A 23,179-nucleotide genomic window follows, 5' to 3' on the forward strand; every position below is an offset into this window, starting at 1 on the left:
CACTGTAAAAAAATTCAGTTCTATATTTCAAACTATTATTACAGTTTTTCAATTTATATAAAAGATAAATATTTGTTAAAGTTCTTTATATCTTTCATTATAGTCTATTGGTTTACCTTAGGTTAGGTTATAGTGGGTAATGGGTAGCCCTTCGCAGGTGGTTGGCATACATCCCCCCCCCCCTCTAATCATCCTTATTTTCAATCTAATTCAAAATTAAGGGGGGGTCCTTGGCCCTTGAGAGAAAGCCCTTAAATCGTGTAACAAAAATTTAACATAATTGGATGAAATTATGAGAGTGTATGCGTGCCCTATTACTTGACAGATTAATTTTCATTCACAACTAATAACTACATTAGAAAAAAGGTTATCCTCATCTAAAACATGGACAAGAATTCAGAGATTTTGATAATGTTATGTTTGAGTTTTTTTTTGTGAAATATGGAATTATTTTGTCAACATAATTATGGTATTTTTTTACAATAGACAAATGTTAAATGTTGTCATAACTTACATGTTATCGACTTGTATCTAAAACTTTAAACACAATACATTTGGAACCAACCAATCAAAATTCAGTATGAGTATCCAAAATGTTTGAGCCAACGAATAAAATAGCATAACTTTGGGTACCAGTTACAGCCCCTTATTTCTGGCCATTATTTGTTTGAACTATATATAAATCACCAAATAACATTCCGTTTCCCTGATTTTTCATGTTCCTGGGTAAAAAAATCCCCCAAATTAATCTAATTAAATTTAGTCAGGGTCGTTGTAGAAAAATATATTAGGTAATTAATTTTGATTTTTAAATTTAAGTTTTTTTTCATAATTTAAAATGAATTCATTAAATAGTCGATTGAAATTTGTCATTTAATTATGGAGTAGTCAAGGCAAATTGAATTTATTTGATTTTGTGAATAAATCACTGAATATGAGAGTTCTAATTGGTTTTAATCAAATTATGCTATAAATTTTTTTAATGAAGAATTTTTTATAAAAAAAAAATATTATTAGAAAAAGTGTTTTGGCATTTTTCTTATTTAATTACAAACTAAACTTATTTCTTGAAAAATGAATAAAATAAAGAGAAATTATAGTTTATTTTGTATAAAAAAATGCATGAAAATTAACGGAAAATTTTTGTTTCTGATTGATCTAGGGTAATATTTAACTGTTAGAAAATTTTCAACTGACAGAAAAAAAATTTCTAAATATTTTCTCATAATTTGAAATATTCCCATACTGCAAAATTTATTAAAATTACAGTTTTTCTTGCTGTGCGATTGATTCATCTTTCAACTAAGAAAATCATTCATCATTTTGTAACGAGAAACATGGACAATTAAATCCAAAAGTGGCATTTAAAAATAGTTGTAAAAATGGATGTAAAATGTACGTGAATATTATTACTGAGGAAAAATTGTCGTCAATTTAGGTTGCTAACATGAAACTTGTTTATTGGTCAGTTCGTTTATCAAGTAGGAGGGGAGGGGATGAGATAAAGGGTGTGGAAGGAAGGAATCATTATTTTAGCCCGTTGCATTTTTCACTTTATTAGAGAACATGAAAATCTGGTGTAACATCCAAGTAAAAATATATCCAATGCTTTATAAGACTTGAATAAGAAAGTCCTTTTATTTCTGTTAAATGTTATGTTTGCTATTGCATATGTTTTATTTGATGAGTCCTTTTGACCTACGACTGATCGTCCAAACATATCAAAAATGGTGTAGAGGAGCTTTGCTCCATACAATTATGATTGTAAGGATGTCTTTATCTTATGTTGTGTACGTCATGTGCATTGGTTGTGGTAATTTTTTATCCTACAACCTCTGTAATTTATATTTATTATTATTGTCTTTAATTTCTAACATGTAGTTACATTTCATAATTATATACTTAAGAATAATTGATTTTTAGATGGAAAGCATCTCTAAAAGTATCTTTATTACTTTTTTTTCAATTTAACTTTTTAAAATTTAAATAAAAATTATTCTCAAATACATGTTCAACTGTTTATCCTGAAGTTATTTGTCGGTATTACCTTAAACATCATATCAGACAAGATATTACAACTAGAAAGCTATATCTACCATATTGGCATTGTATTATCGATGACATTTTCAAAATCTAATGCTAATACTAACACCAAAGTTTAACACACGACTATTCAGATTTCTTTATGAGAAAAAAGCATTTGTTGCAAATGCCTTTTAATGGCCTATAAGCTGCAAATATTTTGTATGTAAAACGAGAGGAATTTGATTGTATATTGTGAGGGTATCGTATTGTACCTACAGGGCGTTGCAACTAAATCGTCCACAATTCCTAATAAATTTTAAAAGATTAAACTTTAACTACAATGCTTCTTGTAAAAAGAAATGGTTAATGTGTAACATCAAACGCCATTAGTACCTAAAAAGTATATAATTTGTTTGTGAATCCAATGATTTTTTCAAGCTACCAGAGCCTTCATTTATAGTGACGCAATCCATCTAGGTCGACTTTAGTTGAATATTTTATCCCCCAATTGATTATTAGTTTTGAAAATATACAGATTCTGCTCATTTGACTTCTCTTTAAACATTCTAAAATAATTTGACAATTTTCCTGGCACACCCTGTAGTATAGTATTGTATAGGTTAATCTGCTCATTTTATTGCAATACTCTGTAGTATGTATATGGGACATTAAGGGTATAATCTTCTAAAAGATATACACATTTACTTCCATCAAGGGATAGGTCAATAAAAGATAATTTAATCCTTTCTTACACATATTACAAAGTAGCTTTTCTCTAGGATCTAAAGGGATAAGACAATTACCGATAAATTAGTGTACATCTCCAACGATGGTACACAAAATTCCCCATCTGAAGATTACAATTAGTGGTCGAAATGTTTGGACACTCAACTAATAACCCAGCTAATCAAAATTATAAAAAAAGTCCTCAAAGTTTTTAAGCCAATGAATAAGAAAATGTTATTATAAATATTATGGGCAATTCTGATATATGATTAAACATAAGCTTAATAGAACTATTTAGACTGATAACATAATATCCTGGCCACTTTATCTTTCATTTATCTATCCCTGCAGCCCTTATATATGTCCATAGAGACAGACTAAATTGAGAAAATTCTTTGTAAATGTTATTTTACTAAGAAAAGAACTGCAATGTAATTATAGTTGGAATCTTAGCATGGATCAGGGATATGACACTTGTAGAAAATATGTTTTACCTCTGATTTTTCAATAGTCTTGTTTAATATTGTATTATTAACTTTCTTACAATTACAATTACGGCATAGACAATTACAAGCATAAGTAGATACAATAAAGTCCAAAAAAGATGTATATACAGATAACTTCCTGCCCCCCTTTTCCAAGGACCTTTTTCTTCTGCTAGCAAATTGTTTTCTTCTACTTTGCTGTGTTAATATTTCCGACACTAATGGTTGATTTTAAAAGACCCATTTAAGAGTTTTTTTAAGGTCCTTAGGATTGGGACATACTGTTTTCTAACCCCTTCCCCTCTATTGTTTTACTCTAATCATTCAAAAACTTTGTTTTTCTTTAGTATCCCTTTTCTCTGTATTATCTGTAAGTTAAAACTATTCATTTTATATTTTTTCTATGTTATTTTACTTCCATGTTTCTTACGAAGAAACATATAGGTTTTTATATTTCTTTATTAAAGTAAAAGTAACCTAGTTCATAATTTTTGAGCTATTATTAGAAGTTTTTGAAATTTAACCGAATAACCTTCATAAAATCTTTAAGAAAATCTAAAATGCCCCCTATAGTTTTTTAGAATAGGGTTAGGACTTACAGAAAAAGATTGAGTCTTAAATCCACCCCATGTTCAAAATGATAATTCTTCGTCAAATGTATTTTTAACAGCAACTTTAACATATAAACTTTGCCTTTTGTGTACTTTTGCAAATAATTTTGCATTACATTTCTTACATACCTGTCTGTGTTTGCATTTGGATAAACCATTCCCTGTTAAACTTAACCTCTCGTATTATGTCGACATAAAATTATTGTCTGAATTTCAATAACGTAACATGTTATGTAATATTTTAAGACATCCCTTTTTTTCCCTAAAATATCAATTAGTCGACATAAACCATAAAAACTGTTAGTCAACCGAGGAATGCTAGGTTTAACACGGACTCTTGCAAAATATTATTTTTCCTTTTGAATAAATATGTACATAAGCTAGGTACGCTGAAGGTACAATAAAATGCTTTATGCAAAAACAAGGATGACAACATCCATTAGAGAAGCTCGTAAACATTAAAACAATTAACTTCAAATTTCAAAATAAAAAAAAACAGCCAAAATGTCCAGTGGTTTAGAGTAGAAGCTGAGCAAGAGAAACTTTACAGAAAATGTCAGACATTTATCTTTAATCGCAGCCGAGAAAATAGCTTTTTTCTCAGATATTTAATCCTTACATAACGGACTATTAGATATTAAAGTAAATGTCTCTTGGTCCAAAAAATATGATATCTTAAAAACGTAGCTTATTTTGAATTATAGAGTAGCTTCACTACTAAAAATGTGCAATTAATTACTTTAAAAATCTTCTTAATTTTCTCGTAGTAAATGTAAGTTAATTGCTTTTAATTTGACTCAATTAATTATCATGACTTACTTATACATTAATATCTAGTTTATTCAATTTTTATGAAAAGAACATTAAAAATTAAAACGTTGAACATAACTACAAATTATAACTTGTTATTGCTGCGCATTGTACAGATTTTAAGTAGTAAAAAAAGTTTCTAAATTAACATACAGTTGACAAAATCTTTTATTACCTTTTAAAATTATTTGTCGTCAAACATTTTTTATTGTGTTATTAATATTTCAATATAAGTTGTTTAGTATAGTATTTAAATCTATTAAGAAAAAAATTTTAGGATTTACTATCCTATTATATAAAGTAGTAAGCGTTTTTTGTCTGCCGAAGGATCTCGCTAATCGCTGAACCGATATTGTTCTCCTTTAAAATGAAGCTTCATATAGGTCCTGGGAAGGTTTTAAACTTTTCTGGGAAGGGTGTCATCACCCCCCTCCCCCCATAAAATATTTTTTTACTCTTTAGAAACTCAAATTTAAAATGGGATGCGCGGTCGACTTTTCCCCCTCCTACCTCAAGTGTTCCTAGAGGCTTCTAGAGGCGTAGCCGTTAGTTTCAAATAAACTCAGTATAATTGTTAGTGAAATTTCAAGGAGTTTGGGGAAAAGCCCCAAAAAATAGATAGTAAATCGTTAAGCTACAAGTTACAAGCTTCTAAGTCAGAATTTGGGGGGAAAATTAATTTTTCCTCCTTTATCCTATCCCTTACTCCCTGATAAAATTGGCAAGCGAAAAAAATAGTTTTGGGGAAGTGTATGGGAGGGGGATATAAAAGGGGGAATGGATGGTTGATATAAAATGTTATGGTGAGCAAAAAAATGGCTGCGGCCAAAAATGCTCTGTAAACAACCAGATTTTCTAGATTCTTTCTCTTTCAGTTTTAAGCGTAGCTTCTTTGTAGCTACGTCTGTCTGTCTGTACAAACATTCATTTAGTAAAGAGCGTATCTCTACCTGTTTTGACTAACTTTCAACTTTACAAACTATAAATTTTAAAATTCTCCGATAAAGCTATAAGTGAAGCGCTACATGTTATACAATCGTAATATTTTCATCCTTGTCATGTACATATGTATATATCTATGCCCTCTCAGTCTTTGCTATTTAATTTTCATTCATTAAAGCTGATAATAATCACTTTTCATTAAGACTGAGCCACAAAATATTCCTTTTTGCAAGTAGTGGTTCTTATAAACCCCATTTTATTTAGTTTGACATTTGATATTTATTTTTAATGTTTCTTTTAGGTAAGTTAGGATTGATAGAGTTCAGAAAAGCCCCTTATGGTTAGAAATAAGCCCTTCAAAGGGGGCGTTGATTTGTCCACTAATTGGAAAATATGTGTTTCAGCCAGTTAGACTTAGTTACAGAATTAAGACATGCAAGAAAATAGATGGAGGGTAAAAATAAACTACGAAGCTAAATTAGTTTTATAATAGAATTTATCGCATCGTTTTATAAACAGCTCTCCGCAGATATAAAAATGTACAATTATAAGATTCAAACATTTTTTTTATATTCGTAGAAAACTGGATATAATACGATGCTATACAGGATTTTTTTTGGCTGAGAACCGGATATTAATCGGTTTCGAAGCGATACTGGACCAGTATTGGTTCCTATTTAAAATGTCAACAATTACAAAGATATAAAATTCTGTATTTGTTAAGGGGGGAAAAGATTGAGATAATCTAAATTAATCTGCCATTTCATATTCCTGTATGCCTGGTGTTTTATGCATTGAATTACTTGCTTGCAAGTCTGTGAGAGCCAACAGGGATATAAGGATATGAAAAGCAAAGATAAACCAATTTTTCCCCAAAAACATAAGTTTAAAATTATGACTTATATTACTATTGCATTGGAAGGATGTAAATTTTCTGCTATTTACCTTCCCTTTATCCCTGAAAGACTAAAGAGAGTTGTAGAGAGCCATTTTCTTTGCTAGTAACTATGTACAAATTACAGGGATGTAAGAGGTTACATTTTAGAAAAAATGTGTATTTTTAGCTACTTTAGAATTCACTTGGTCTTTCCGTTCCGCTATATGGGAAATGTGATTTTTTTCAACTGCTTTTCAAGATAGACGGCTTAATTTTTAGAATATTCGTTATACTAAAAAGCATCCAGTGTGTAATTTATTTGTCCGTCGGTCTGTCAGTCATATTACAAAATGCCGCAGACGCTGATCCACATATGGACACTTAAACTTTACTTTATCCCTGCAGGAAACTAGAATTTCTTAATGGAGGGATTAAATAGGATTCTAGATGGATGAAAGCTACGAACACATACAATTTAAATTTACAAATAAACGGCAGAGCTATGGTAACTGAAATTATTTTGATTATTGGTCTTCCAAAAAGTCTTGATTTTTGTTATGCTATCGACTGCGCCTTTTGCATAAAGGGTTGATAATTTAGCCATAGACCATTGTGAGGCTACACTAAAATGGAGAACTCCATCGGTTGAGTGGTTAAAGATTACATTAGAGAGTACATACTTACTGATACACCAAACAATTTTTCCTAATTTGGTACATACCAAAACATTGACTCATCCCATAAAAATTTTAGAAATTCCAAATTTTGCTGTCTCATTAATTTAAATAAATTGGCATGTATGTCTTTAAATTCAGGGAGGGAGAGGACAATAGCTGACTAATTAATCTTGCAACAATTCCAACGAGTATATGGGGAGGGGTCGAAAGATTAATTTAGTTTCCAGTGACCTATCTTCACATGAAAGAAACATTTTATAAAATATTTGTAAGTTGATTAGATTAATAGATGTTGTAAGAAAAAGTTCTCCCATATAGAGTTAGTGTGCATTCAATTGCGCATCAAGCACAATAGCAAATTAAATTTTAATATCAATCAATTAATAATTGAAATCAGAGAGAGAGAGGACAATGGGCTGTTTATTAAACTAGTCCCCAAAGTTTTATAATAACGTTTTCTTTTTCGTTGGCTTAACAACTAAGGGGACTTTGAATTTTGATTGGTTGATTATTAAGTTGACTCTTCAAACGTTTCAATCACTAAGAAAATCTACAGAAGGGTTAATTTTGTGTACCATCATTGGTGAATTACATCAATTTATTGGCCGTTGTCTTATCCCTTTAGATCCTGATTTGAAATAATCCATATAATCATCAAAAAGTTGATTTTTTTACCTTAGTTGATGTCTCATGATAAGCGAAAAATGTCATTTAGCTGAAATTACTGCACACCCGCATAGAGTTGATGATAAATAATCATCATAATATAATATATTCATAGATGTACCCCTAAATGTAATGTTTATAAAATAGGTACCACATTGATAGTACATCATGGGCTTTATTGTACCTTTATTTCAAAACATTGTTTCATTTCAAAACAATTGAAAGATGATAGCTTTAAATGAGAGCAAAGCTTTATGATAATTGCTATCTGTATTAAATAGGTACCACATGGGTAGTACATCATCACCATTATTGTACCTTTTATTTCAAAACATTGTTTCACTTCAAACAAGGATGATTGTTTTAAATTAAATCAAAGCTTTATGATAATTGCAATGTTTTGAAAAATAAGTACCATATGAGTAGCACATCCTGACCATCTAGTATTTATTTCAAAACATTGTTAAAAAAGCAAAAATGATTATGTCCGTTTAAACGTTTAAACGTCGTACATAGAATACTTGTAGAATAGATTTGCTAGAAAAAAAGAAGGTTTGCCCATTTTAAAAATTTACACTGAAATATTTATATCATATAACTGGATTATTTAATTATTTCCCCAAGAAAAGTTTATTTGCCATTATCCCATCCACTTATCTTTACTATGAACAGATTAAAAATGGGGGGCAGGCGATTTTCTCGTAATGGCTTTAACCAACTTTTTATATCATCTCTCCTTCTCTCTTTCTTTAGATGATAAGTGAACAAAAAAACTGATCTAAAATCAGATAGGTTTTTTAAAGAGGTGAAAGAATAAGAAAAAAATCACCAAGAAAAGGAAAAATATATAATTTTTTAAAATAGTTTTGAAAATTTAAAAAAAAAATTTAGACACCCCTTTCATAAGACCGTTGATTACCTAAATTACTATAAAACGAGGAGATAAATTTATATTTTGTTTATTTATTTAATTATCCATTTATCTCTGTTCTCTTAACATTCTAACTTTGTTAACTAATGTGTATATATGATGTAAAAACTTATCAGCAATTGATTAAAAGTAGGTAGACAGGCGTTGGACAATGAATAAAAAAAAATCAGAGTTGTGAGGGCACAATGGACTGTAAATTATTCTGGTACTCAAAGTTTTATAGACACAATGTAAAACTTTCAGTATCCATACGTTTCAAGCAATCATATTAATCATCAAAAGGGATAATTATGTATATTGTAATTGGAGGTGTATATTTATAGTCTTATGTCAATTCCCTGACAATAAGAAGTTAAGAATATACAATACATACATGTATATTAGAAGAAGTAATCAACCTCTAAATCCTCCCTCAATATGCATACAAAAGACAAAAGTTTCTAGATTTTATTTCAGGAAAGATTATTTTGTCTTCCATTTTTCAATTCCTGAAAAAATGTTAAAGAATTGTTGAGAGTATAAAGGTGGCCATGTCCTGATAATCTCAATTAAAATATAATTTTCCCACAGATAACAAGTTTTAATTAATACAAAGCACACAAGCATTCAGTGTCCTATATTATTATTGTAATTAGGACTTTAAAAGTACGCTGTTTGGTGATGTTAATTTTTTTTATAAAATATCATTAGGTTAATTTAATATTTAAAATTCAATTAAAAGTTAAGTTAGCATACAGTTAATATTTCTTGATAAAAAAAAGATAGTTTTTAAATTGTTAGACGCCATTATTGCCCAAGAAGTTATTTATTATTCTTTTTCGTTGGGTAACATGCTTAGAAAATAAGGCCTTTTGATCAAACAACTTTAATTATCCATTTTTTGATTTGTACATGTAACTTCCTAAATTTAAGACTAATAATTGTTGCACTTTAGGCTATAGCTGTGTGGCCTTTTTTTATATAAAGTGTATCTAGCACTCTAAGCATGCTGATCAATCTTATGCTGACTTTATGATGGATTCAACTTGGAATTCAACCTACAATGGGTTCATGTTTAGACAAACCCGCAAAAAAGACTTTTTTTATGCAAATTATAATGGCTAAATGATTATAATATGGTCACTTCTAGTTTAAGGTTGATTTAAGTTAGGTTTAAAATAGTACCATTAAGAATCAGGACTTCTGTAAAGCAAACTTTTAAGATAATAGATACTCACACTAAAGATTTTATTTTAACTACATTGTAAGACAATCCTAAGCATAGCTTACAGCTCTAGAGGGGTTAATAAAAAGGTGAAAACACTTGTTTTATACATAATTTTCTTGCAGTGTTCTATCATTTCCGCTAGTCTATGATTTTCATTTTAATTTAGACTAATAGTATATAAACAAAATAATATTACAGCTGTTTATCGCATTTGCTACTATGGTTTTTGCTGTATGTAACAATAGGCCTTGTAAAATTGAGTGCATGTGATGAAACACCCCTTTTTATAACCATTTTGTTGATAAATTCTTTTCTTGATTTCTATCTTAAACAATGCATGCATCAAAGTATATGTATGGGGATGTTTTGGGGTTATTATAACGTTACAGTGAGTGGACAATGACATATAATCAATATTTTCCCTTATCCAAAAGAGTAAAAAAAGCTTTAGGGTTATTGTCTAAGCTTTTTATTTTGATAATAAATATTAAAATAGTAGCAACTCAATAAATATAATTTTTCTTTGAATTGTATCAATTAAAAACTGGTGTTATGTAATAAATGACCTCTTTTTTGCCTTAATGGAGTAAAATACATAATTTAGGACAATTTATGGTAATGAATTAATATAATATAAAGCATAATATTCAATTGTCTTCTTTTTAGTAGTGATTGCAACATACCCTCCGACTGTCCAGTCGTAATTTATAAGCTATGGTTTGTAGGCTACAATTTATAACAGATGACTAAATGATCAATGAGCCTTCTAATCATGAGAAATAATTTCATATTGATGAGCTTTGCTCCTAAGGGACGTTGTCATCCTTGTTATTTAATGAATTATATAAATGATGAAATAATAAATTAGAGGACATTTAAAATAGCACCTATGGCGTTTGAGGTTTTCTTATAGTTTCACATGGCGATACAAATTGATTTTTTTTGGAAATATATTACATAAGACTTTTTAAAAATTTCACGAATAATAATATTTAGTAGCGCAGCTACTCTTTAGCTTGCGTATGTCTGTCTTTCAGATAAATGTTTGAAAAATAGTTATGCAATGTGCTATAAAAATCTTAATTTTTTATTTACATATCAGAGCATTTCCTATAAAATAAAGAAGATTTTTTTTCTATCAAGCTTAAGATCTCTGAAATGGCAGGACTGGTTGGGATAAGCTTTTCATGGAAGCTTTATGTATATCCTAGAATGGTTTTGGGATAATTTCTTTACACACTGTAGAACCCCTAGATGCCTGGGACGCAGTGGCTAGTTTAAGCATCGACTTACATTGGCATTTCGACTGCTTTGCTGACGTTTTTTAATTGTATGTTCAACTATATTTCAATTATAAAGTTTCATCCTTCTAACTATATATAGTTCATATGATGTAATGTAATGTAAACCAGAATTAAATTGATTCAGGAGTACAGGGATAGGACAATTGGTTTTAAATTAATCTTGTACCCAATTTTACAAAATGGTTCTTTCTTATGTAGCTTGTTAACGTTTTGTGGAAGATTTGACAGAAGACTTATTTATCTGCCATTGTCCTGTCCGTCCCTGAATTGTCCCCATGGCTAGTTAACTATTTGATCCACTTTCTAAACTAACTATTTATTTATGCTTTTGTCCATAAGTGGCGCAGCAAAAACAATCCAGTTTATTTCTAGTAGAATATAAAACTACATTTAAATACAGTATTGATAGTAAACATCTTTTGATATTTCTCTAGTAAATGTGATTTCAGAAGAGCTTTAGGTTAGTAAATTTGACATTAAGTGTGCTATGTTGAATATAATTTTATATATCTTTAAATGACGGACAGTAACTGTTGGACGCACGGACAAATCCTAGTTGTAGAGCAGCTGCGCTTCTATTTAACAATTTATGGTTTTGGCAGTCCGCATGTGAGGCGCTACATCTGAATCTAGCAGCGGAACAGATGTCAACGAAAATGAATTATTTTTTTGTCTAAATGTGATTGTGGTCTCCCCCTTTTTCCAAGGATATGGATAGGTCAATTGAAGAAACTTACTTGTCCAAAATTGTTTTATAATATTCTTTGTTGATAACAATTATAAAAAAAATACATTACAATTTTTCATGGTAAAAAATGTCTCCTCATTCAGTTGGAGGTATTCATATTTTTTGTCAGATTTTAAATTCCAGTCTATGTTTTTTTTCTCTGCTTTTTTTCTTCTGTTATTTATGAGAATATTTTTTACCCCATTTTAATTGAATTTCTGCTTAAATATCTTCGAAATGGATGGAAATTCTGTGCTTTTCAATGTAGCTTTGAATTAGTTCTGAGTGTGCTTGTTTAGAGTTTGATTATATCAACCCACAACAGAAAAAAAATAAACCCAAGAACCCCTTCCATAATATTTCCTCGTAGCTTTTTTCGTTTTTATACTTATAAACATAACTTAAACTTAAAAACATTATGTTTTGAGATTTATTTTTTAAAATGACAAAATGAAATTGGCAAAATTAATTGTATAGTTTTGTATGTTTTGGCAGTGCTAATTCTATAATTCTTTACCAGTGTAAACAATATTTCCTGTTTTGCACTGTTACTGTAGAATAGCATGCTTGGTGCTATTATAATTATACTGTGATGATATCTTTGTAATTAATACTTGGAACAAGCTCATATTTCCTACATTGTGTTAGCTTTCAACTTGGTCAAAAACACGTACTTAACAGATTTTTAAAAATGGATAGTGTACCTTTTTGCCATTCATAAATAATATTTAGTTTTTACGTTGATTAAAAAAGAACAATACATCTTGTCTATATAATAATTATTTTAATATAACAATATTAGTCACTATTAAGGCAGGGAAATTAAGATATAAAAATTTACAATAAATTGATATTATCTCTGATTCTGACAAGGGTTTTTATTTATTCTTAAAAATCTGCAATAAAAATGTTCTAAAATTGTATCCATTGATTTAGAAAATTCCTTACAAACACTCATCTACGCTTGTCATCAAATTTGAAGAATGAGACAACATTTTAGTGTAAAAAAATCTGCAACGATTCTTAAAATCATTGAAAAGAACACTGTAAAGGAAAATATAAGATAATCGAATTAGATAACCATTTTCGGCCCCTTTATTGGGCTATTTTCAATTTCAAATCATGTTTTTTAAAGGAGAAAAATTTTAGCTCTAGGGCATTGGTTTGGTTATCTATTGTAGCAAGTCTATTGGATAGACGACAAAGTATTAAAGCATGGCCAGATTTAATTTCAATGTCAGGAAATAGAAAATTAAACAAGAAGCACAAAATACAAGAAAAGTACACGTCCGACTAGATATACCTTAAGATTTGTAAGCTTTTTATGGACTTTAAACTAAACTTTGATGTATTTATTTCAGGTGTTCCTTCCACGCGTACGCTGACTCGACCTACGCCAAGCACCTCGAGAATGGTACCTCACTGTACGGAACTGTGGGCGCACCCACCCCCGTACCTCCCCTCGTCCCTGGGGAGATGGCCAGGGAGTATCAACAGTCCATGCTGGAGGTCTCGGATGACTCGCTGACGAGCATCGACAGGCTTGATGAGTATGGCAGGATTACGAATGGACCGACGGTGACGAATCCGTTGAATTTGTACAACCAGAGCACCGGTAGTCCCGCAGGGGTGTCTAGTAACCCCGGGGGCTCGGGGGCATCGCCAAGACAAAATCTTCCAAATGGAACTTCAAGTCCAACAGGCAATGGTAAGATCATATTTATTCTTTAATCGTTATATGTAAAGCAGTAAGGTTTTTTGTCTGTTTCTAATTTATGAAAGGTGCACATATGTGTTGGGTTTTTTAATTTTTATTTTCAAGTCTTGGGATGGTTTTAGCAAATGCCCTTAAATACCATTTTTAGTCTATAAGATTACAGCATCTTAGTTCAAAACTGTTTAAATCTTTGATGTGCTTTATAGAAGTACAAATTTGATATTTAATCCCCCAAAGTGTAAAAGATACATTTGTAATATTTTCATCGGTCCTTATTTTTAGTTGCAATAATTTTCTATAATTGTCATTTCATTTTTGGTAAACATATATAAAATATCTATTTATTATAGAACTCTACAATATTTTTATGGTCGGTTAAAGTTGCAACTATCAAAAGAATTAGTTAGCTGCATCTTTTTTGGATGTAGTCATCCTTGTTTTCTTGTGCGTTTGCAACCAAAGCTTTGAGATAATCAGATTTAAAAGGAAATTTGATGCCCATTTGGTAACATTTAGTTATGGATTCAAACATGTTTACGTCCAATTTATGGCCAAAAATGGTTTTAAAAATTTGAGCAAAATGAAGAAAAGAAAAAAAGCATAGAGTCTTTAAGCAACTCAAAAATGATTAATAAACGAGTTTTTAAAAAGATTAAATCTTTCACCAATTTGTTTGACAAAAATGGGCAAAAAACGCGTTAGTTAATAAAAAGTTCGACGCATTTTCGAATTAACCCAAAGAGGCCTATTTCTCAAGAAACTATCAATTAGTTTTTTTTTCATTTGATACTAACAAGCGCATTTTTTCTATAATTACGGTGTGTCAATACGTTCATTTCTCTGGTTTAAGAAAAATGTTCGCAACTTCTTGCAATTGATCCTCTTGTTTTAAACTTTTTTCCCAAAACTGTACATTTTTGTAATACAATTTTAAATCAACAACAATTATAACTCGTTGAACGATTAAATATGTTTTTAAATGTTAAAATCTAATTCATATTAACTCTAAATTGTAAAATCTGATAGCAGAAATGACATCTATTTTACATTTCAATCAATCTTCCTCATGAGGTTGTAGACAACAAATTTTATGCGTCAATGCGTCATTATACGCATATTTCCCTAATCTGTGGCTTCAAATAATTGCGTATTTTTGCGTAAGGTAGTAGGGATTTTATACATCCTTCTCATCCTAATCTAAAAACTCACAAAATACGGAAATTTTGATGAATTTTAGCCTTGATCTTCTCCCCCTGCCCTTCCCTTCTGGTTTCCCCTTTCCTAATGCCACCTATTTCGCCGCGCCTAATTCTCCCATCCCCTTCCCTTTCCTACTAACACTAGTAAAAAACAACAGGGAGGGAGAGGACATTGGACTGTATATTGCATTAGTCACCAAAGTTTTCTAATTCTTTGGCTCAACAACTTTGGGGACTTTATTGAGTTTTGATTGGTTGGTTCATTAAGTAGAATGCCCAAACGTTTCAACCGCTAATTGTAATTTACTTAGGGGGTAATTTTTTGCATCATCATTGGGGATGTACATTGTACATCAATTTATCGACCATTGTCTTATCCCTTTAAACCCCTGAGTAAAAAATGTGATAATTATAAAGGAAGCTATAGGTGCCAAAATATTCAGCATTTTTATCCAATTAAAATCTTATCCTACCTAATTGAATTTTTTAAATCGTAAATTCTTTAAATGACCAAGTTTTAGGTGCCTTTGAAATTTTTTGTATACTTTGGGCTGTAAATTATGTTGGTACCTAAAGTTTAAACAACAAGATTTTATGAATGATGATGGTTTCAACTAGCAGGGTCCAAATTTTTATTCAAATAATTTAAATAATCAATTCATCGTCCATTGTCTTATCTATGGTACTTTCTAGTTCCCAGTGATTTCGCTGAAGGCTATCCTATTTGAATTAATATTTGTTTTCCATTCTACTTTCGATTTTAACTCTTTTAACTATTAAAACATATTTTAACAATTTTTTAAATCTCCAAAATGTTTTCTTTGTGTGGTCCTTCCTTATTTCCTTTTCCCTTCCGTCAGAAAACATGGATATATTATTGGATTATTTATCTTTCCCCTAAACATAAAGATATAGTATTAGTCTTTGTATTGATAAAAAATTTAATTATCTTAATTTAATCTAGTGCGAAGCGCATTTAAAATTTGTACACAAGACTTTAAACTTTTAATGATTCCCCAAATATAAAATTAAGAAGCTGTATGATTAACTTAATGACCAATGGGACAAAAAAAATATTTTTGATGGGTGTGAACATCCCCTCGCTCGCGCACGCCCCTACACTTTACAATCATTTGTATTGTAGACCTTTTATGACAAGTTAGTTAATTAAGCAATTAACCTATGCTTAAATGTTTTGAAACAAGGCAATTAATTATGTCATTACTCACTTTTTATTACTCTGCTAATTTGACTCTCAGACTTGTTTAAGAAGCTAAGATTAATTAGTTTTCAATATAGATAGAATATATAAAAGTTAGATCTGTCTATCTATATAGAATCCTTTTTAGAGATACCTACTTATGTTATTTCAAGTAAGATTAAAGTTAAAAAGCCTAGCTTTTAAACTTTAAGTCAAGCAATAGACTTACTATATATTTTTTGTATTTAATTAAAAAGAAATTGATATTTAGTTATAAGTTTAACTATAAGGCCCTAATAGTTTTTTTTCATAATTTTTTCTTTTAAAAACTCTTAATTTTTTGTTGTTACTATAAAAGCAATCTTTTTTTTTTGATGTTCTAAATTTTAAATGTCTATTGTAATATGATAGTGTTAGCTAGCCAAGACATCATGTTTTCCCATGTACATGTGTCCTATCCCAATAGATTTCATAATACTAGAGTTCTTATCATCATGTTTTCCCATGTACATGTGTCCTATACCAATAGATTTAATATCACTAGAGTGATTTCATGTTTTCCCATGTATATGTGTAATATAACAATAGATTTAATAATACTAAAGTGCTTATCATCCTGTTTTCCCATGTAGACAATAGCATGAGGGTCATAGTCTATCTAATTATTGCACTCTATTGTTTTCCACAATTTTAGTGTTGTAACTCTTCCTCTCATTCAAACCATGTGTGTGAGTGTGTGATTGTGTGTGTGTTAGCCAGCGCTTGAACGTTTGGTTTTAAAGGAATTGGTATATTTTCACAAAATAGCAAATTAATCGCCTTATTTTATATTTCAAAAGACAAAAAACAATGTCTCATGCTTTCAACAATAAAATTAAGTTTTAAAACAAAAAGAGTTTGCTAAATTATACTAAATTACTGTTTTAAAATAAACTCTTTAGTATTAAAAAGTATGAGTTTGTTTTACGATGTTTTCTTTTTATTCAATCAAATTTCTAAATGCCTAATTAAATCTTGTAGCAAACAGGGATCTAAAGGAATAAGACAATGATCGTTAGTGGTTGAAACGTTTGGAAACTCAACAAAATAAAACAACCAATCAAAATTCAATAAAAGTCCCTAAAGTTGTTGAGCCAACGAATAAGAAAACGTCATTATAAAATTTTGGGGACTAGTGTAATAACCAGCCCAATATCCCATCCCTTCCCTTTCTTTAATTATAGTTTCAAAATATTTTAGTAGTAAAGCTACTCGAAAGGTCTCTTGGTCATATTTCAAACAAACGCACAGCAGTAAGAATGTATGTATTTTTATATCATGAAGAATTATAAAAAATGCAATAACGAAAGTTTTAAAGCTTTAAAGGCGTAAAAAAGTGTTTTAAATGTTGTTAATTATGTTGAGCTCAAAGCTTAATTTATTCATTTAGTCAGCCACCTCTAAAGATTTACTTTTGGATGTACTGCGTTTTACTTTGAAGCGGATATTTAAACGAAAATTAGGAAAAGACTGGTATAAATTTGAACATATTATCAATATTATGTGTTATATAAATATAGCCTATTTATACTGAAAAGGGTACATATATTATTTATATCAACCAATTATCACTATTCTAATACTCAAATAATGTCTTATATATTATCAGCGCACAAGTTTTGGAGGATTGTTTAATCTTCATTTGTCTTTTACATTATAGTTTTAAAATCCTCCATTTCTGTATAATTATTTATGTATATGAAAGGCTAAGCAAATAAGCAAATAATTGAAAAATAAGAGGGTGCTTTCAGTGTGACCAAAACTCTCTCTCTCTCTCCCTTCCTTCTCTCTCTCTCTCTCTCTCTCTCTCTCTCTCTCTCTCTCTCTCTCTCTCTCTCTCTCTCTCTCTCTCTCTCTCCCTCCCTCCCTCTCTCTCTCTCTCTCTCTTTCTCTCTCTCTCTCTCTTTCTCTCTCTCTCTCTCTCTCTCTCTCTCTCTCTCTCTCTCTCTCTCTCTCTCTCTCTCTCTCTCTCTCTCTCTCTCCTTTTCCATCTATCTCTCTTTCTCTCTCTCTCTCTCTCTCTCTCTCTCTCTCCTTTTCCATCTCTCTCTCTCTCTCTCTCTCTTTCTCTCTCTCTCTCTCTTTCTCTCTCTCTCTCTCTCTCTCTCTCTCTCTCTCTCTCTCTCTCTCTCTCTTTTCCATCTCTCTCTCTTTCTCTCTCTCTCTCTCTCTCTCTCTCTCTCTCTCTCTCTCTCTCCTTTTCCATCTCTCTCACTTTCTTTAATTTGTAAATGTAAAAAAAAGGATTGGGATGTATAGCATGAAAAACTGTTATACTTCTTACCTACCTATTGAGTTCTCAATTTAAGATAAAGCTTCTTATAGAAATATTTAAGTTTTGAGATGGTTTTAGGCTAATTATTTGCTTCCCCCTCCGCGTATTTATCCGAGGGGTAATATTTAATATTCCTCAGATACCTATTCCCTACCTGTGTGGTGAATAGTTTATAATATCAGATGACCAGTGCATGAAAGGCAACTTCTAATGCTTAGGAGCTGCTCCAAGAATTATTTACTTTAAGGTCAGATAGATATCTTTAAACAAAAGTATTGATATTACTTCATTAAAGATAGTAATATAGAACCAATTTCCTTATTGTTAACAGTATCAGCATGCTATTCTCCTATAAGGTAAAAACGATAGGTTTTATCTGAATCAAGATATATTTTTGTCACCTCTAGAATCAAAAGGTTCTGCTTACCAGAAGCAGGGATCAGAAAAATAGCTTCAAACCATCCAATGCCTATATAAAGCTCTCACCAAAAAGATACCTCAATTAGCAAAATATTACTACTTTACATTGTAGTTTTAAGCAGGTATTATCCTCAAATCTTCAAATTTTCATGGCTTTTAGTAAATTTACCATGATTTCTGGCAGCTCATCTATGATAATCATAACTTGGAATACAAATTAGTACAACCTTTCTCTCTCTCTCTCTCTCTCTCTCTCTCTCTCTCTCTCTCTCTCTCTCTCTCTCTTTCTCTCTCTTTCTCTCTCTTTCTCTCTCTCTCTTTCTCTCTCTCTCTCTCTCTCTCTCTCTCCCTCTTACTTACTCCCTCTTTCAATCTCTCTCTTTCTTTCTTTCTCTTCTCTCTCTCTACTTCTTTTTCTAAAACTCTTTCTTATTCTATCTCTTTCTAATCTTCCTATCTCTTTACTTTAAATGAGACAGGAATAAAAGTAATGAGTCTTTGTTAGAAAAATGTTAAACATTAATTTAAAAAAAATACATATACTTATTTTATTTCATACCTAAGATTAATTTAAATATCAGATTATTTGTGGAAAAATATATTAAAAATATCTCAGCTTTTTGACATTAGAGTAAAACACTAGAGGGGGGAAGGGATTAAATTACTGTATATCCCCTTCCCAAGGACCCTGTTTCCACTTTCAATTGGATGTTTGAAAATCAACGAATAGCGTTGAGAATATTAACTTGGCCAAGTAGCTACAAAAGAGCAGAAAACAACTTGCTAGCAGACGAAAAAGGTCCTTACCACTTTGGCCAGATAGTTGTCTGGGTTATGCAACTATACTTATACATTTATTATCTCAACTAAAAGAATTTAAATTTAAAATACTTATCCATAACATCCCTGTTTTAAAAAAAAGTTAGGTAGGGCTATATCTGTGGTGGTCAATGATGACCAAACAAAACCTGGTGGTGCATGCATCTGCGTGCTGAATAATGAAAACCAATGCTGAATTATTAATAATTTATTATCCCTACAATTATCTTAATGGTTCAACTTAATTATGGCCAGATAATATTTCATATTTTATTGAGTAGTGTCTTTATTTTTCATTCTTAAATTAGGTGAAAGCTTCTCTAGAAGTTTTTTTTGTAGCTTTTTCTGTTGATTTTAGGTGCTATTAGATGGTGTGAGGGGACAAAGTTGCTCAAAAAATCAGCATGTGACGTCATAAAAAGAGGGATTATCCATTTCTTTTTTAGGAGTTTTCTTTCCCACTCCTCCTCTCCTCATCCCTCATATTTATGACGTAAAAATATTTTTGAGCGACTTTGACCCCTCACATTAGATGTACGTACCATTTATGATAAACAAAATTACCCTTTTGTAGCTTAAACGTATTAGTGATAGTTTGGATAACTGGACAAGATTTAAAGAAAAGTGCCCAAAGTTTTTAAGCCAACGAATTAGATTACATATTTATGAAAACTTTGGGTACTTGTATCATGCTCCTCCTTGTAGTAAAAGATAAAATAAAGATATAATCGGCCAAAAGAACTCTTACGAAAGCGGATTAAAGTTGTAAAGTGGAAAAGATTAAGCTAAAGATATTTTAATAATTCAATTTAAGTCTTTAATCCGATAATTATTTCCCTCAAAAATCCCAAATTTTTCAATTTCTAGATTTATTGATAAAATTAATAAAATAACAAGTTTTTAAAAAATAAGAAAGTTTTATACTTTAAATAAAAATTATTTCTCGCATCGTATTATAAACAGCTTTCCGCGGATAAAGAATGTACAATTATAAGATTAAAACCAGTTTTTTTTAGCCCCGAGGTGCCGAAGGCACTGGCTAAAAAAATGATTTTAATCTTATGATTGTATATTTTTATATTCGTAGAAAGCTGGATATAATACGATGCTAGACATAGTTTTTTCGTATGGATAAGAACCGGTTCCTATCCACCGGATTCGAATGAATACGAGAAAAGAATATTAAAACATTTAAAATTTCGATACCCTTTTCTATAAATCACTTTTTAGTAATAATTCTTATCTATAGCTGTCTGTCTGTAAGAACAATGATTATCTGTCACTCATGCCAACCAATATACAGTTTCTACTCAGTCCTTATATTTATAATGCTAAACATAATAGTTATTGCTGGGCTAATTTAAAGACTTTCTGTTTTAGCTTTATTTCTCTCCCTCTCTGTTTTAGCCTGCCACTTAAATAAAATATATTATGGATGTCTATGAAAAATAAGTTAATAAAAGTGTCAGAACCAACTATTTGCTCTCCCCACCTCTTTAAATGCATATGTACACACACAAAGATGACATCATTATGAGTAGCACTTTTCAAAATCTAAAGTGCAATAACTGCACATTTTTTGGCTTAAGCCGTTGATTTCCTCAATGACGACAGTCTAAAGATTTAGGACTAAATCATTATGTATGAGAATAAATTATTTGGTGAAAGAACGGGGCGTTAATCAAGTGCTAGTGTCACCTCCCTCCCTAGGCTGATGACTATTTAGATGATTAAGTTGACTATCACTCGTCCAAGGGAGACATACAAATGCCTCAAAGGACACTCTGGTACTAGAGTTTAATTAAAAACTGTTCCCTTAGCATATAGGGGTATGTATTCGTTGAAGGGGGTGGGGGTAGAGGAAGAAGCTCAAACAAAGTAAAATCATCCCTGGATCAATCAATTCAGTGATTAGTTAATGCCAAAACAAAAATAAATATCTTACTATTCTGTAGGAAGGGTGTTGAAACACGATTTTTTTCTTTAATATTACTTATTTAATAACCCATTTCTGCACTCAATCAATTTGAAACTCAACATTCATTTATTTAAAAAGAGAAGAGTCTCCCATTAATGTTTTGTTCATTTATCCTGATATGTTTTATGACTTTATCAACTGCATTCAACATTAACAGTTGGATACACGAATGGATTACTGTGTACAACACAATAATCCACACATGTACTTAACTGTTAAATTAATGTTAAATCCTTTATCCCCCTCTCCATACACAACAAATCCACACGTGTATCTAACTGTTCCTTTACACCCACCCCATCATGCACGATAATCCATACGAATACCTAACTGTTAAATGTTTAATTTGCACTAACATAAAGGTTTAACTGCAGATTTAAGTTGACATCCTAATGTTTAAGTGCCAATACAACTAAAATCAGACAGGCATATTTAATCCGAAAAAAAATCTTTTAATTAATAAATTAATTACAGTAACACGTCTACTGTATAACGTTGACTCGTATGACCGTTCGTCACTAAAAAGATGTCTCTATGCAGTCGACAATATCTACACATTTTCTCTAAATCATCACAATTTATTGTTATTTTTTATCATAAAATACATAAATAATTGTTCTTTTATTTGTAAAGTAATAGTTTAGAAGCCAAAAAGTTATTCTTTGAGATAAATTATTCCTCCTCTTGAATACATTTTTGAGTGGCTAAGTGTACAGTATTAAGTGTATATGCAAATGCAAACAAAGACCAAAACTGCATTCTTTGCTCTCAACCAAGAATAGTTATTTATCGCATCGTATTATAGACAGCTTTCTGCGGATATTAAAATGAAAAACTATAAGATAAAAAAATTATTTGAAACAAAGTATTAATATTATGATATTTAATTTAGGATTAGCGAAAAATTGTTTGTAATTCAATGTTATGCATGATTTTTCAGTATGGCTGTATTTCTAATCCATTGTATATTGATCGGTTTTGAGTCATAAAAAACGTAAAATTTTTATTATTACAATATAGTTACAATGAAGCTCATTTGGAAAATTTGGATGTTATTTCGACTTTAATATTAGGTTATTGAAATCTTAAAGAATCATGTCAGTCAAGAGAGCTTTTATGTCAACACTAAACATTTAGATTTACAGAGTAATCATGAATGAATATTTACGCTTAAAGATGTTAAATGACACTTATCTTTTTTTTCTGGAAAAGGGGGGAGGGGACTTGTCTCTTAAAATCTCCTTGACTGCTGATATTGCGATTGACAAATGAACATGATCAAGCTTAAAATTTTCTATTTGCATAATATTTTAAAACAAGAACTATTATGCCCATAATTAGCGTGTCAAAGAAAAATTTCTAGGTATAAAAGATAAATAAAATGGATATTTAGAAAAAGATGTTTAAAGGTTGTTGCCTCCCACCCCAACATTTAAAAACCTTAAATTTAACCGCACCCCCCTTAACCCCCCCCCCCAAAAAAAAAAAATATTAGAGGTCTTTGCTATGCAACATTCTTAATTTGACGGAAGAACGTACAGAC

The 23,179-nt window shown here is 30.4% G+C and overlaps 1 protein-coding gene across 1 annotated transcript in view; it reads left to right on the forward strand.

Moving 5' to 3' along the window:
• LOC145314505 (uncharacterized) overlaps positions 1 to 23,179 on the forward strand; it is a 31,101-nt gene that overhangs the window by 4,681 nt on the left and 3,241 nt on the right. The window contains exon 2 of the mRNA XM_080154432.1: positions 13,350 to 13,696. Within this exon, the coding sequence (XP_080010558.1) occupies positions 13,350 to 13,696 (347 nt within the window). The remainder of the gene's footprint in view (positions 1 to 13,349; positions 13,697 to 23,179) is intronic.

Source organism: Acartia tonsa, chromosome 3 (genome assembly GCF_053477335.1).
Source record: "Acartia tonsa isolate MP-2025a chromosome 3, ASM5347733v1, whole genome shotgun sequence".
NCBI lineage: Eukaryota > Metazoa > Arthropoda > Copepoda > Calanoida > Acartiidae > Acartia > Acartia tonsa.